We start from the raw sequence: 12,752 nt of genomic DNA, 5'->3' as shown, positions 1-12,752 counted from the left end.
GGCAGTTTGGAGAGCAGAGCAAAATTCAGCTGGAGCCATCTCCTGACTGTCCTGGGCAGCCCAAGGAACAAAGACTGCAATTGTTGGAGGACAAATGACTCCTTCCTTTTTTCCTGGGGGGGGCCTCTGTTACTTGCTGCTCATAACGTTTTGGAGCCCGAAATCTTCATGGCTGAGCCTAATCAGAACTTGAGAAAGCAGTTACAGTACCTCAACCCTGAGCTGACAGGCCAGCCTCTTGGGCTCAAAGAGGAGTTCAGTCGTTGTGCCTTCCTGCTGTGTCTGCCAAAACCCCCTCTTTATTATTGCCAGTTATGGGGACACTTTTCAAAATATAGTCCCATTAAACCCATCGGGGCCAGAGGGGTCACTGCTTGAAAAGTGTCTTCAGGGTAGTCTGTTATCCTGCCACTCAGCTGAAGGAACTAAGAGGGCAGGAGAACAGCTGTTCCTACCCCCTGAGTGTTGGTGTGTATATGTACAGCCCTCCCTGAGGGGCAGGACCCAGCAGAAAAGGAACAGCAGGCTCCTTCTGGGCCCCTAAGGGTCAAAACTTTCATTACAGGATGAACCTCTCTACTTCAGCACCCTGAGGACTTGACCAATGTCAGATGAATTTGCCAGACTGCAGGTCAGTATTTTCTAGCAGCAGTGCTAATACCTCCACTGCCTACTGGCCTCTTAAAAGATATTTAGGGGTAAATTACAGCTAAATAACAGCATGGAACACAGTCAGGACTGGTGGCTGTAAAACTTTGTGGGACCATGGGAGACTTGGCCACCCAGCAAACTTAAAACCATGCTGGATCACAGATGTTGCTGGATGAGAGAGTTCTGGACTAGAAAGGTTCAACCTCAGTTTAAAAGCAGGGTTGCTCCGAAGCTGTGTTTTTTCTTAAATAACATTATCTAAAAACAAATGCAGCTGCCTGTAGCCTTCCCCCAGCTGGCAAGCCAACCAGCAGCACTGGTGAAGCAGTGAAGGCAGATGGTTGGTTACTATGAGGCATTGGATCATGGCTACCCTGAGGCCCTTCAGTGGAGGCTGGAGCAGCCAGGCTGTAATGCCATGACTACACAATACACCATTCCATCGGGTCCAACGTCAGAGGGAACATTCTAGGCATCAATGCAGAACCCTATTGATTTTGATGAAAATCAAAAACTAAAAGGAGATGGCCACTGGCAGCAGAGCTGTCAGCTTCAGCCACCTGCAGCGGTCTGTAGATTGAAGAACAGGTTGCTGGTGGCTATTTACACACCAGCTGGGCAAAAGCCTGCATTTTAGCTCTGTCCAGCCTCCCAGTACAGTTTTAAAATAGCCTGAAAGAAAGCAAATGAGGAAGGGTGACTGGGGAGATATGAGGGGCACAGAATGCACGGGGGTAATGAGCTGGGTTACAGCAAGGCCCTAAGATAGAGATGGTTGGGTGGATGGCATACAGGTAACTTACGGAGTAGCAAGGTTGGGGCACTGGGGCTACATTTACATTTTGAAATAACTTTGGTAGTGTCTATACAATGTAACTATTTTGAAATAAATTCAAAATAGCAGGCATGTTATTTCAAAATCCATAAACTTTGCAGGAGGAATAGCACTATTTCAAAATAGGAGCTGTGTAGACAGAGGAATAGAGCCTATTTCAAAATAAGCCAGAATGCATCCAATGGCACTATTTCAAATAGGCTCCCTGGCTCGAGGTGCTGTATTTCAAAATACATTTGTGTATAGCTGCATTATTTCAAAATAAGGCTGCTGTGTAGACATACCCTGAGTGGTTTGTGTTGAGTGTTCCCCCCTATGGTGTAAGGAAACACACCAAAGAGCATAAAAACCTTTGTGAACTAAAGAACCATATTGGTAATACACAGACAGTGTAAGCAGAGAAATTAACACAATGATACACAGCCTAATACCATAAATTGTGCAATCAACAGATGTAAACATTCCCTTCAGTGAAACATTCCTCCTACCCCTGGAGCCAGTGGGAGAGTGCAGCTTGGGTCAACCCCTGGGTCAACCTACTTTTCTACTAACCCTTTGATACTAAGGCATTCACTGTCCCACATGATCAGACTGAACCCCCTTCCGTACCCTCTCCCCCACTAGGGCTGAGCAGCTCCAAGGCAGAGTACCTTCATGGCTTTGTCCTCTTTGGGTTCTTGGCCTTCTGTCAGTTCCTTTAGGACATTTCAAAGCAAGCTGTCCAGGGGAGCAATGGGGCTAGGAAAGTCTTGAGCTAGAGGTGGAAGTGGGCTCAAACCTTGTCCCTCTGCATTCTCCCTGCTGCAGGGAAGCAGTGGTGAGGTGCTGGTGCTGCCTCCCACAAGTGGCTGGGAGGTGTAGTTCAGTGCATCCAAAAATACATCTCCTTTTAAAAAATACAAGTGACTAAAAGCAAAGGGGGCGGAGGCAGTGGGGAAAACAGGCAGCATCTCAAACTACCTGCAGGCAACTGAGATTCTTCTGCACTCTTGGTTTTCAGTGCCAGATACAGGCTAATGGGCATCTACATTAGCCATGGTGTATTCTCTGTGGGACTTCTCCATCCCCACAAACAGGAAGGGGCCATGGCCCTCACTGGGGGCCTGGAGGGCGCAGAAGACACAGAAAGGGATCAGAGGAAAAGGAACAGGCTCCAGGAAGGCCCCTTGGCTTCCTGCTGGCATGATTGCTGCCTGGGGGGGCGGTGGAGTCAGCAGGAGTACCAACAGTGTGCAGGCTCCAAAGTGCCATTGCCAGAAGCATGTCCTTCCCTCCTGCAGAGCCTCCTCACTGCTTCTCAGGGAGGGGCCTTCTACAAATACCAAGTAGCCAATAACTGCCCAGGGTGGGGCTGCTGTTGAGCCACCTGCCACGTTCTGACAAGGCTCTGGAGCACAGAGGACTAAAGCTTGCAAAGAGATTCAAGTCAGAGCCACCTCCTGCTCTCGGACGGAGTGGCAAGCCTTCCCTTCCTGCTACAGGGCCCAGGGAAAGTAGGTCTGATGCTTCTCCAGCCACCTTCCTGAGCTTGCAGGAGGCAGTATTCTAAACACACTAGGGCAAAAGGGCTCTTCTGGGCCTAACGGGATACCCAACTTCAGATGGGCGCCCCCTGTCTTCCAAAGCTGAGCGCTTGGTCTCCCAATGCACCCACAGGCCTAGGGCAGGATTAGCCCAAAGCAGGGTGAGTTGTGACGATCACCCTGCTGCAGCACTCAAGCCTGAACATGCCGCTCCATGTCACCAGCTAGAGCAAAGAAACCAGCAATGGTTAAACTCATTCACAGCAAGCAAGTGGGAGATGAACAAACAGGTGCCTGAGCATCAACTGATCATGCAGACATGGAAGGCTGCGAGCTTGGAAAGCAGAGGCCTGTGCAGCCCTTTAAAGCTCACAGAGCTTAAGGGTGACTTAAATGATGCCCAGCCCTTACACTGCCCCTGCTCATGAGGTGAATCTCATCCAAAAACTTCTGCCAGAGCTAAACACCCCATGTTCTGTGATCCAGACCCATTCACATCCTGTGCTGGCTGAGGAAGGGTGAAGGGGGGGATGAGAATCTGAAAGGCTGCTTCTAGTTTCCAGGAGACCACAGCTCTCTAAGGCACAGTCTAGGCAACCCCCGAGTCTGCTTGTCCAACCTGCATATGAAAACATAAGTGACTTTGTTGCATGGATCCACAGCAGCCAACCACCTATTAACTTCAGCTGCATGTGGTGGACTAGGCCAGAGGCGTTTCTGAAGCCCAGCATGAAGTTAAAACAGGCGATGAGGGCAGCCCAGCTCTTTGAGTGGGTGGCTATGTGTACATGACATGTAGGGGCCCTAGCACAGAAAGGACTCATGATTTCTGACTGCGATCTGCTGAACACACACCTCCTGCTGGCCATGCTAGAATCCCAGGGCTGGTCCTTTGCTACAGACATGGCTACAGGTCTGCACCAGGTACTGGGGGATGAAGGGGAGGTTTAAAGCCTGTTTTGCCATTCAAACGGGAGTTGGGTTTCCCCTACAATGAGCTGCTTGTGGGACTGCATCTCCTAACTATCCAGCTTGGTCAGTCAAGTTCTCTTTCCCCACAAGACAAGTCCTTGCATGGCCTCCCCTAATAAGCTTCCGGCCCCGCAGGCCTGCAGCCTTCCCCCATCTGCTTTCATCCCTCAGCACTCAGAGAAGGGCAATGAGAGGGGGACACCAGGGGATGGGTCTGAGCACTGCAAATAGCAGAACATCTCTGCACTGTCCAAGGGCAGGCTCATGAGCACACCTAGGCTGCTGGCTTGGAGCTAGTGACCTCCCCCCGTAAGGACTGGCTTCCTTCCGCCAAGGTGCTAGCATCCAGGAACTTCTGACAACCTGCCAAGTGTGTCTGGAGTGGGAGTGCTGGCGTTACAAAGCCAAACACGACCATCCTCCTGTGCCAAGAGCCTGCACTCCCCTATGAGTCACACCAGTGTTTAGCAAAAGCCCATCAGTTCGAGGCAAAGGAGACAGAGGTGACTGCTGGGAGAGCTGCAAGGCCATTTAAATGCTCTCTCCCTCATCTCATCCTTCCCCACAGTCCTGTGACCAGCCTCCTTTTCTCTCAGTGCTGCCAGGGAACTCTAGGCAGCCTCCTAATTGTGCTGCACACACAGGAGGGGACCTCAGAGATGATGGCTGTAATGTGGAGCATGCCTGGGGAAAGCTGCCAGGAGAGCTATGGGACAGTACAGAGGGGCACTGCATCTTGGCTCCAGGTATCCCACCTGAGGCATCCACAGCAGGTGTTGCCTGGGCCACACATTTAACTCACAAGCTGGAGCTTGGACCCACTTCTTCTGAGCACCAAACCCCATCCCTCCCCTCAGGTATCAGTTCTCCTCCACAGAAGGCCTGCATCTCCTGGATGGAAGTCTCCTTCCTCCTGTCTCAGCCTCCGCACCAGCCAGTCAGTCCCTGGAGATTCCACGCTGGGGGGGCGGGGTCAGGGATAATGCGCCTGGATGAAGGAAAGGACTTCCTCTTTGGACAGCTTCTCCGCATCTTGCCTTTTCTGGGAGTCATGCACTTTGACGCCTTCCCCCCACTCCCAGAAGAGACGGCTGAAATAGCAGATGCTGCAGGCAGAAAGAGAAGACAGATCAGCAAAGTGAACCCTGGATATGGAGAAGGGATGAAATCAGCCCAGGCTGCACAGACGCTTTAGTGCACCAATGGGCAGCCTCTATCTCACTGGGACACCAGACTGTCAGAACCAAGAGGGTCTCCCAGGATAGGGTAGTTTTGCTTGCGTGCCTAGAATTTGCAGAGTGTGCCTAGTGAACCATAGCAGCGCTTTGATTGGCTGCAGAGGGAGCACATGGTTCTCGCAGTCAGTGTTGTGTGCAATCAGCACGTACCTCACTTCACATGCCCTTGGCTTTGTGCGTGTGTCACTTCTGTAACATTGGTAGGAAAAAAACTACATGGGCAGAAATCAGCAGAATATGGCAACTACGTGCATGGGGAATAGTCAACACAACATGTCGCAGGCCACACACAGAACCCACGACTGCTTTGAAGACAGCTCGGCTGGGAGCATACAAGACAGGATTCTAGGAGACTTTATTAACCTCTAGCAGAGACTGAATCAAACATCTCTGGATCCAAACTTGTGTGTCATGTCTACCGCTGGCACTAAAACACCCAGCTCTGTTAGCAAAGGCTGTTACAGGGACATCAGTTTCAGTCTGCGGCCAGTGCCACACCAAGGAGGTGCCGGCTACAGCTGGGAAGAACAGCAATCACCTGGCAGGGCTTGCTCAAAAGCATATGCCGACCACAAATCCAGACACCCCAGGGTGGCATATAAACTGAAGTGCATTCCATGGAAATGGCTTTGTTAGTTGCAGCTCTGTTCAAAGCAGCAGGAGGGATAAATCAATGTTTGCTCAAACTGGGAACAATCAGGGGAATTATGTTTCTGCAGTTCCCCAGAGGGTGATGCAAACAAGGTAACTTCATTACAGACAATGGAAAGGACCTAACAGAGCACTTGGCAGGGCCAGCAGGCAGAGGACACACAGCAGGGGCTGAGCTCTCAGCACACAAGGGAGTGAGGGATCAAATTAACCCTCACTCTGCCAATGTGAGCTCTGGAGATACATGAACCTGACCAGAGCAGAAATCCATCCCACAGCTCGTCTGTGAGCGTACACTGTCCCCACCATATCTGCAGATTAGTCACCCAGAGTGAAAAGAGAGCTGCTAATTGTTGCAGACACAGCAGCCTTAGATTCATACAATTACTGACACTTAATATTCATAGCTTATTTAGGTACACTGTTCTAAGAGAACGATATTAGCATAGCAACAAATGCATGTGTCAGTGGCTAATTACAGACACATTAGTGCTCACTAATGACAAGGCAGAGCATTCATTACAGTCACACACAAGTCCCCTCCTTGCTTTCTCTGTCAGAGCAGTGGTTGAGTTCAGTGCTGTAATTCCAGGGGGCAAAGGTGAAGGGGGGCTTAGCACCCCCCAATTTGTGAAAGGCAGCCCTCCCAGCACTAGCATAACAAGCGCTTCTTCAACTGGTTGAGCAGGGAAAGCCTGATGGATTCTCAGAGCATTGCTGCTAGGACTGTACTCACTGAAAGGGTGCGATGGATTCAGGAGGGAGGTCATAGGTCGACTCCTGGGTTGACTTGTTATAGAAAAATTTCCTCTTGGAGTTTTTGCTGAATGCCATGGTCCAAGGGTCTAGGGACAAAGAGAGGGTGGGACCAGAAAAGCAGCACATCAGATTGCTGGTGGTTTGAGATGCCAATTTGCAATCCCACTTTTCAACTTCTAGCCCCCGAAAGGCCCTGGGCACCCTCCAGCTGTCAATGCAGCGAGGCTCAGCCTGTGCCCTGAGACCAGCCTGAGCTAGTCTGGAGAGAGATCTTTCCAGTTACAAATTGATGATCTCAGAAACAGTCAGTCGTACCTCTGTGAATGAACCGAAATCCCAGAGCTGCTAATCAAACCACAACAGCAGCAGTTGATTCACCCTCATCCCAGTGCTGCCCAGTCCAACCGAAACAGGACATGGGCCAAAGTCAATTGCTGAGTAACTTCACTGACATCTAGGGAGTTACACCAGGGCACAGCTTGGCCCTGTGCTCCTAACGAACACAACTCTGTCCTTCTCCTAAAGCTGGTGAGGGAAACCAGGCTGCAGAGCTTTCCCTACCGTTAACTGTCCTGACGATGTAGAGTCCTGTGGGAACAAAGTGCCGGTCGTCCCGGCCTGTGTAGGACAGCCGTGGTATTCCACCTGAGCTCTTAATGATCTTCATCTCCAACCTGAGTGCCGAGAGAAGGGGGGATGGAGGAGTTCACATGAGGACACACAATTCAGAGGCAGCTGCAATGGAACTGAATTGCACTGTATGTAGCAAAACAAACTGACAGGCCACGTCTGTTCTCCATGTCTCCCAAAGGCAGGGCTAGGGAAATGGAGCCTAACCTCCTTGTGCATGCACAGGATGTCAGCCAGGGACTCAGGGCTGGCACAAGGGCCATTTCAGTGATTTGCAGTATTGAGCCCAACCAGAGTTTCCATTACAGAGAGGTTCAAATCGCCAACCTACCACAAGTGCAGCTTTCCCTGGTACGCAAGAGGGCAGGTTGAAAAGGGAGCTCCCTGGGCCTGGGAACAGCTATCAGTGCAGGGACTGCAGATGAGGTTACACGCCGAAGCAAACTGCTTCCCTCTAGCACGCGTGTAGCCCCAGAACAGACTAACTGCTGCAATTCAGAATTATGAGGGTGGGGGACTGACTGATCCACAAACAACCGCCCAGCAGGTGACCAGAGGCTCTACTACAAGGGTTCTCACAGGCGCTTGTCTTGCACATAGCAATGGATTCCTCCTGGCTTTGTGGTAGTTGCTAACACTGACCGCTCTGAAGTGTCTCGCTGGTTCTAGTCGCTTACCTCACAAAAATCTTTCCCATCTCCTCCAGTCTGTACACTTCTTTCACCCTGTAGGGGGGAGAGAGACACACAGGGGGCTGGAATTGTCTCCTTTCCTTTCCCAGCCACGGATGTCGGTGTAGCCAACAGCTACAATCCTCAGGATGAGGCAGCGAGTGGGGCTTAGGTTCACCCTGCTCCTGAATCTTAGCCCCGGCACACTGTTCCACAGACACCCGCACGTTCATGGCTCCGCCCCTGAAGGGCAGCACGCAGAGTCGCTGTGCTGCTGCTCAGAAGCCAGCCCACGTTATTTCATACAGCCACCGTTCCACATCGCCTGGGGATTGAAGGGATCTCTTGCTAATGGCATAGGCATAGCCAGAGGCACGATATGGTTTGCGCTGGCTGAGCAGAGGCTTAGCGCAACGACAAGTGTGCAAGTGAGACTAGCTCCTGCTACGCGTGGGATGGATAACATACACATGCCTGATCTCCAAATGGCTAATCGGAGAGTAGTGAAAACACCCAGTCACCAGCATCACCTCTGAGATGCAAAGGGCCACGCGCTACCTTCTAGTGACCACTAAGAGACTGAGCACTGGCTACATGCTGAGCAGGCCTGGGAGCAAGCCAGGCTCCATTTCATGTCTCCTTCCTCCAGCAAACTGATCTCAAAGCCCCAGCAATCCCCAGAGGAAGGCGGATGCAGACAGAAGGGACACTCACCGGATGGGATTCATATCTGGCCGGCTAGGTTTAGAAACAGCTTTCACAAACTTCTCCGCCAGCTGAATCCTAGAACGAACGGGAAAGAGAATTCTGCACTTTCGCTATGTCTCTGGGGCACAAGTAAGGAACAGCTGCCTCGGGACAGGACGGAATGCCAATGGGACGGACCTCCACCCACACAGCACATCTGCCCGCCCTGCCACCCAAACAACCTCAGAGGCTGCCTGCTCACCCAGCGCTCCCTGCTTGGTGCCCTGCAACTAGCAACTGCTGGGCTTAGCAGTAGGGATGGTTCTCCACAGGCTCCGCTAGGCACTCCCATTCAGCAAGGAGTGTGCATGTTAGGAGCCCCTTCATGTCTGAATGTGGGAGCAGGACTGGCAGATGGGCTCTGCTGAGGAAGGAACTGTCCTGGGTCTATCCATTTGGTAACCAGCTCACTCCAGACTCCAAGGGGCACCCTGCCTTCTCTGCTGCACAGAGGTGGTAGGGGAAGAGAAGAGGCACCATTTCGAAGATGGTTCCACAATTCATCCGTACACAAGTGCATCACTTAAGCGCTCTCAGTGCCTTGTGGGCTGTGAGCAATAGAGCAGCCATTGCAGAAGCCATGTTCCCGGCCACCCCTCATCCCCACACACAAGAGAAGCTCCCACAGCCCTACCTACCGCTGGTTAAAGTGCTGCTCTCGGACATCACTGCCATTCAGCACCAAGACATCCAGGATATGGATAGCCTTGATCTTTCGCTGGGCTTTCCCCTAAGGAGGGAACCACAGGGGGTTAGGTTGCAGGCTGTCTCCTGGCATTGTCTGTTCCAGGCAGACCACGCACGTCTGCATGCCTGCCTCCAATCCCCACCTCCAGAGGAGGAGACCCACCTCCTGCCATTGGGAACTTGTTCTGCCAGAGGTTCTCTCCCCCAGTGAATTTGCTGGGGCCTGGTCAGCAAAGGGTCATGTTTCACAGCCTCTACTGGTTACACTGAAAAGCCCCTTGATTATCAGAACAATTTCGGCATCCCCCCTCTCACCCCCCAGACAGTTTCAGAATCAAGACTGAACCATACTTTAATAAGCTTGCATGCTAAAGATTCCCGTACGTAGTTTATGACGACTAACGTGCTCAGCCATTTCATGCGCATGTTACAAAAATGACACAATGACGACTACCACGATCTAAGATCAAAGCTGCAAACACCACTACCAGCTGATGCTTTCGGAGCACTTTTTGTCGCAGCAGATCCAAACCCACTTCGCAATCTCTGTGTATTCCGTGTCCTTGAAATGCAGCCACGTGGAGTGGAGGTGGCGGGCAAGCAGCCGCACTGCCCAACACAGGTATGCACGTGCGAATGCCAAAAGCCACAGAGGTTTGTTCAGTCAGACCCTAGGTCAACCATGGAAGTGATGCAGAACACCACGGAAGGGAAGCAGTGTGTCATCTATGTATCTCCAGTCCTGACCAGGAGGGAAGACCTTCTCCCAGGACAGCTTCCCCGCATGTCCTCTCAGAGGCGCACAGTGAGACCATCTACCATGTATTACTAACAACCACAAACTGCAGGCAGACTATGGACTGCTCCCTTATGGGGAAAGAACCACCACCGACCTCTCCTTTCAGCTCGTGAACAATCTCCACAGAGAGAAGGGTATCCCGTGGCAGCTCAGTCTTCAAATCCAGCTTCGTCCAGCGATCTGACTGGCGACCATCCCAGGTGTAGATTTGGGATTTCTGTAGGAAGAAGGCAAAGTTAGACCCAGACAGGAATGGAGTGCAAGTTCTCTCTGCCTCAGCTGGACCATATCTTGAGAATATATTCCTCCCTTCCTGCTGAATACCAGGGAAGGCATCTACTCTCAGCTGCAGAGGAATCCACACACAGATCCTAACACAGCTGGGTAGGGCCCCTTGCTAGCTCATGAGATGACACTCTTCTCGGAGATCAACAGTGAAAAGAATGATCAGATGGAGGAAGTGCAGCATTTTCTGAGAGGAGAGATTATTCAAGACCAAGATTATGCAGTATAGGGAGTGGACAGAGCAAGGTATACAAAACATTCAGTGATCTTAACCTCGCCCCGTCTCATAGTACCAGGGTAAGCAGGTAAGGGAGATTGTTTAAAAAAAATAAATAAAAAAACCAAAAACCAACAGCTTAATTAGCTGTGTCACTTCCTGCTGTCAAGCCAGTTGTTTGCACTTACCCCTAACCCTAGCAGGAACTTCTGTTCACTTCCAGACACCATACATCGGTAATCTAAGACATGGCGGATCTTCTCCAGGGTTTTTGAGGTGAGTGGTGTTGGTTTAAAACTAAAAGTATCGAGGTCCGTTCCCTGAAGCGCAATAGCATGAGGAGAAAGACGAGTTATACGCTACAGATATGACAATGGATGTTACAACAAACCCAAAAGCTTTGTGTGCATCATGATATGCCCTGATTTCATCACAACTGTTAGACACATGGGTGCAAATCCTGGTCTGGACATGGGAGTTAGCCTGGCTTTAAGCGCACTAAGCAGGGTCGTAGAGGAAAAGTCAGCAAGCTCACTCTAGACAAGGTCTAGGAGAAACTTGACAGCTGGAGAGACCATGAGTTCTACCCACAGAACTGCTCACTTGCATTGAGGAGTTATTGCAATTTCCCCACTGAGCTACTTTACACAGCACCACGGAAAGGGCATGAAGGGAAAAGAACAGACCTGGATATGAGCTATTTACCTGCCTTCTACACAACTGACAGTCAAGGCTAAAGCTGTCTCCACAATAGCAGAAGATACTTTTCACCTTTGCAGTGAGTTTGATGTGAGCAACTAACCTGGCCTCTACTTCTCAACCACACTGACTGCTTCCACTGCCCCCTACTGCACTGGAAAGGGAAGGAACTTGCCCCTTCCAGGCCCCAAAGCAGTGGGGGCTTATTAGAAGTGTGCATAAAGGAGGGGCCAGAAGGTGAAGGGGAATGCTGCTGAGCCTGGAGGAGACCATCCAGAATATTCATAGCACTGCCAAGAGCCAATGGACGCGCAGGCTTTTCCATGGGATTCTACTTTTCAGCACCCTTTCTACAAATGAGAGTCCCAGTACAGCGTTTCAGTCTAAGCCAGATCACAGCACACCTGGCAGGATAGGAATGGGTCAGGAAACAGGAGGCCCTCTTGGGAATTCAATCCTACTCAGGGCTTCAAAAATGTGCAACCTTCTGGTGCTCCGTCCTTCAGAGCAAGATCTCTCCTACCAAAGACCCCTTCATTACCTAGCTCCTATACAGTATCAGAATTAATGTTCTCCAGGTCATTAAAGAGACATATGCCAAATCTGTGGAACTGTTTCTCAACTGACATAATGGAGACCCCATTATTTAAGTAATTTTCAATGAGGCTACCTTGTGTTTTTAAATAGGCACCCACCACGCAGCATCATCACCACCACCAATAACCATGGACTCAGCGCCCATTGACCTCTGATGCGTCACTCACTATTTCCTTCCATCTTTCCCTATCCAGTGCAGAGTGGCTTAATTTCTGTAGACTAGCTCAGCACCAATCTACTACATCATCTATCCATTGGAGTGCAAACTCTGGACAACAGTGAATATGCTGAAGTAAGCAACTTAGTGCTGGTCTTGTCCATCTCTGACTCCTGCGGTAGTTTGAGTAATAGAAAGCATTTCACACACATGTTCAGAACAAGTTGCAATTTAAGGTCTCACCTGGATGAGCTCAAAGAACTTGGACCTGGGATCAGAGGAGGATGGAGCAACTCGGGCCTGATCTGGAATCTGCAGCCAGGCAAAGGACCAATTACAAGTCTTACTTCTTTTTGCACAGTCATGTTCCCACGCCCAGTATAACCAAGGTTCCTCCAACACTGAAGACACTCCGACCCCTGCCCCTAAGGATCTTTCCATCCATATTGCTGATGCTGGGCTCCCCTTGTACAGCAAGCCAGAGAGCATGTACGCAGAATGCATGCGGCTTGATACAAACACAGCATCTTTCACAGGATATGATGGGTGATTTCAACATGGAATTTAGGTCATAAGCTTTTCAGGACCTCTATTATTTCTGTATGGCTTTGGAAATTGCCTGGCAGATTTCTGC

At 50.6% G+C, this 12,752-nt stretch overlaps 1 protein-coding gene across 2 annotated transcripts in view; it reads right to left on the bottom strand.

Annotated features, from left to right (window-relative positions):
- Window positions 1-4,947: 4,947 nt before the first annotated feature.
- The window catches only part of CMTR1 (cap methyltransferase 1), a 70,997-nt gene continuing 63,192 nt past the window's right edge, over window positions 4,948-12,752 (bottom strand). For both annotated transcript variants that reach the window (XM_074989791.1, XM_074989789.1), the window contains 9 exons: window positions 12,362-12,430; window positions 10,854-10,985; window positions 10,258-10,380; window positions 9,316-9,407; window positions 8,645-8,713; window positions 7,937-7,984; window positions 7,191-7,303; window positions 6,607-6,715; window positions 4,948-5,087 (listed from right to left, as the gene is read on the bottom strand). In XM_074989791.1, the coding sequence (XP_074845892.1) occupies window positions 4,955-5,087; window positions 6,607-6,715; window positions 7,191-7,303; window positions 7,937-7,984; window positions 8,645-8,713; window positions 9,316-9,407; window positions 10,258-10,380; window positions 10,854-10,985; window positions 12,362-12,430 (888 nt within the window). In that variant the 3' untranslated portion in view covers window positions 4,948-4,954. The remainder of the gene's footprint in view (window positions 5,088-6,606; window positions 6,716-7,190; window positions 7,304-7,936; window positions 7,985-8,644; window positions 8,714-9,315; window positions 9,408-10,257; window positions 10,381-10,853; window positions 10,986-12,361; window positions 12,431-12,752) is intronic.

The sequence above is a fragment of the Carettochelys insculpta genome, chromosome 3 (assembly GCF_033958435.1).
Source record: "Carettochelys insculpta isolate YL-2023 chromosome 3, ASM3395843v1, whole genome shotgun sequence".
NCBI lineage: Eukaryota > Metazoa > Chordata > Testudines > Carettochelyidae > Carettochelys > Carettochelys insculpta.
The sequence above is the reverse complement of the archived record's forward strand: the minus strand, read 5'-3'. Positions and strand labels throughout refer to the sequence as shown.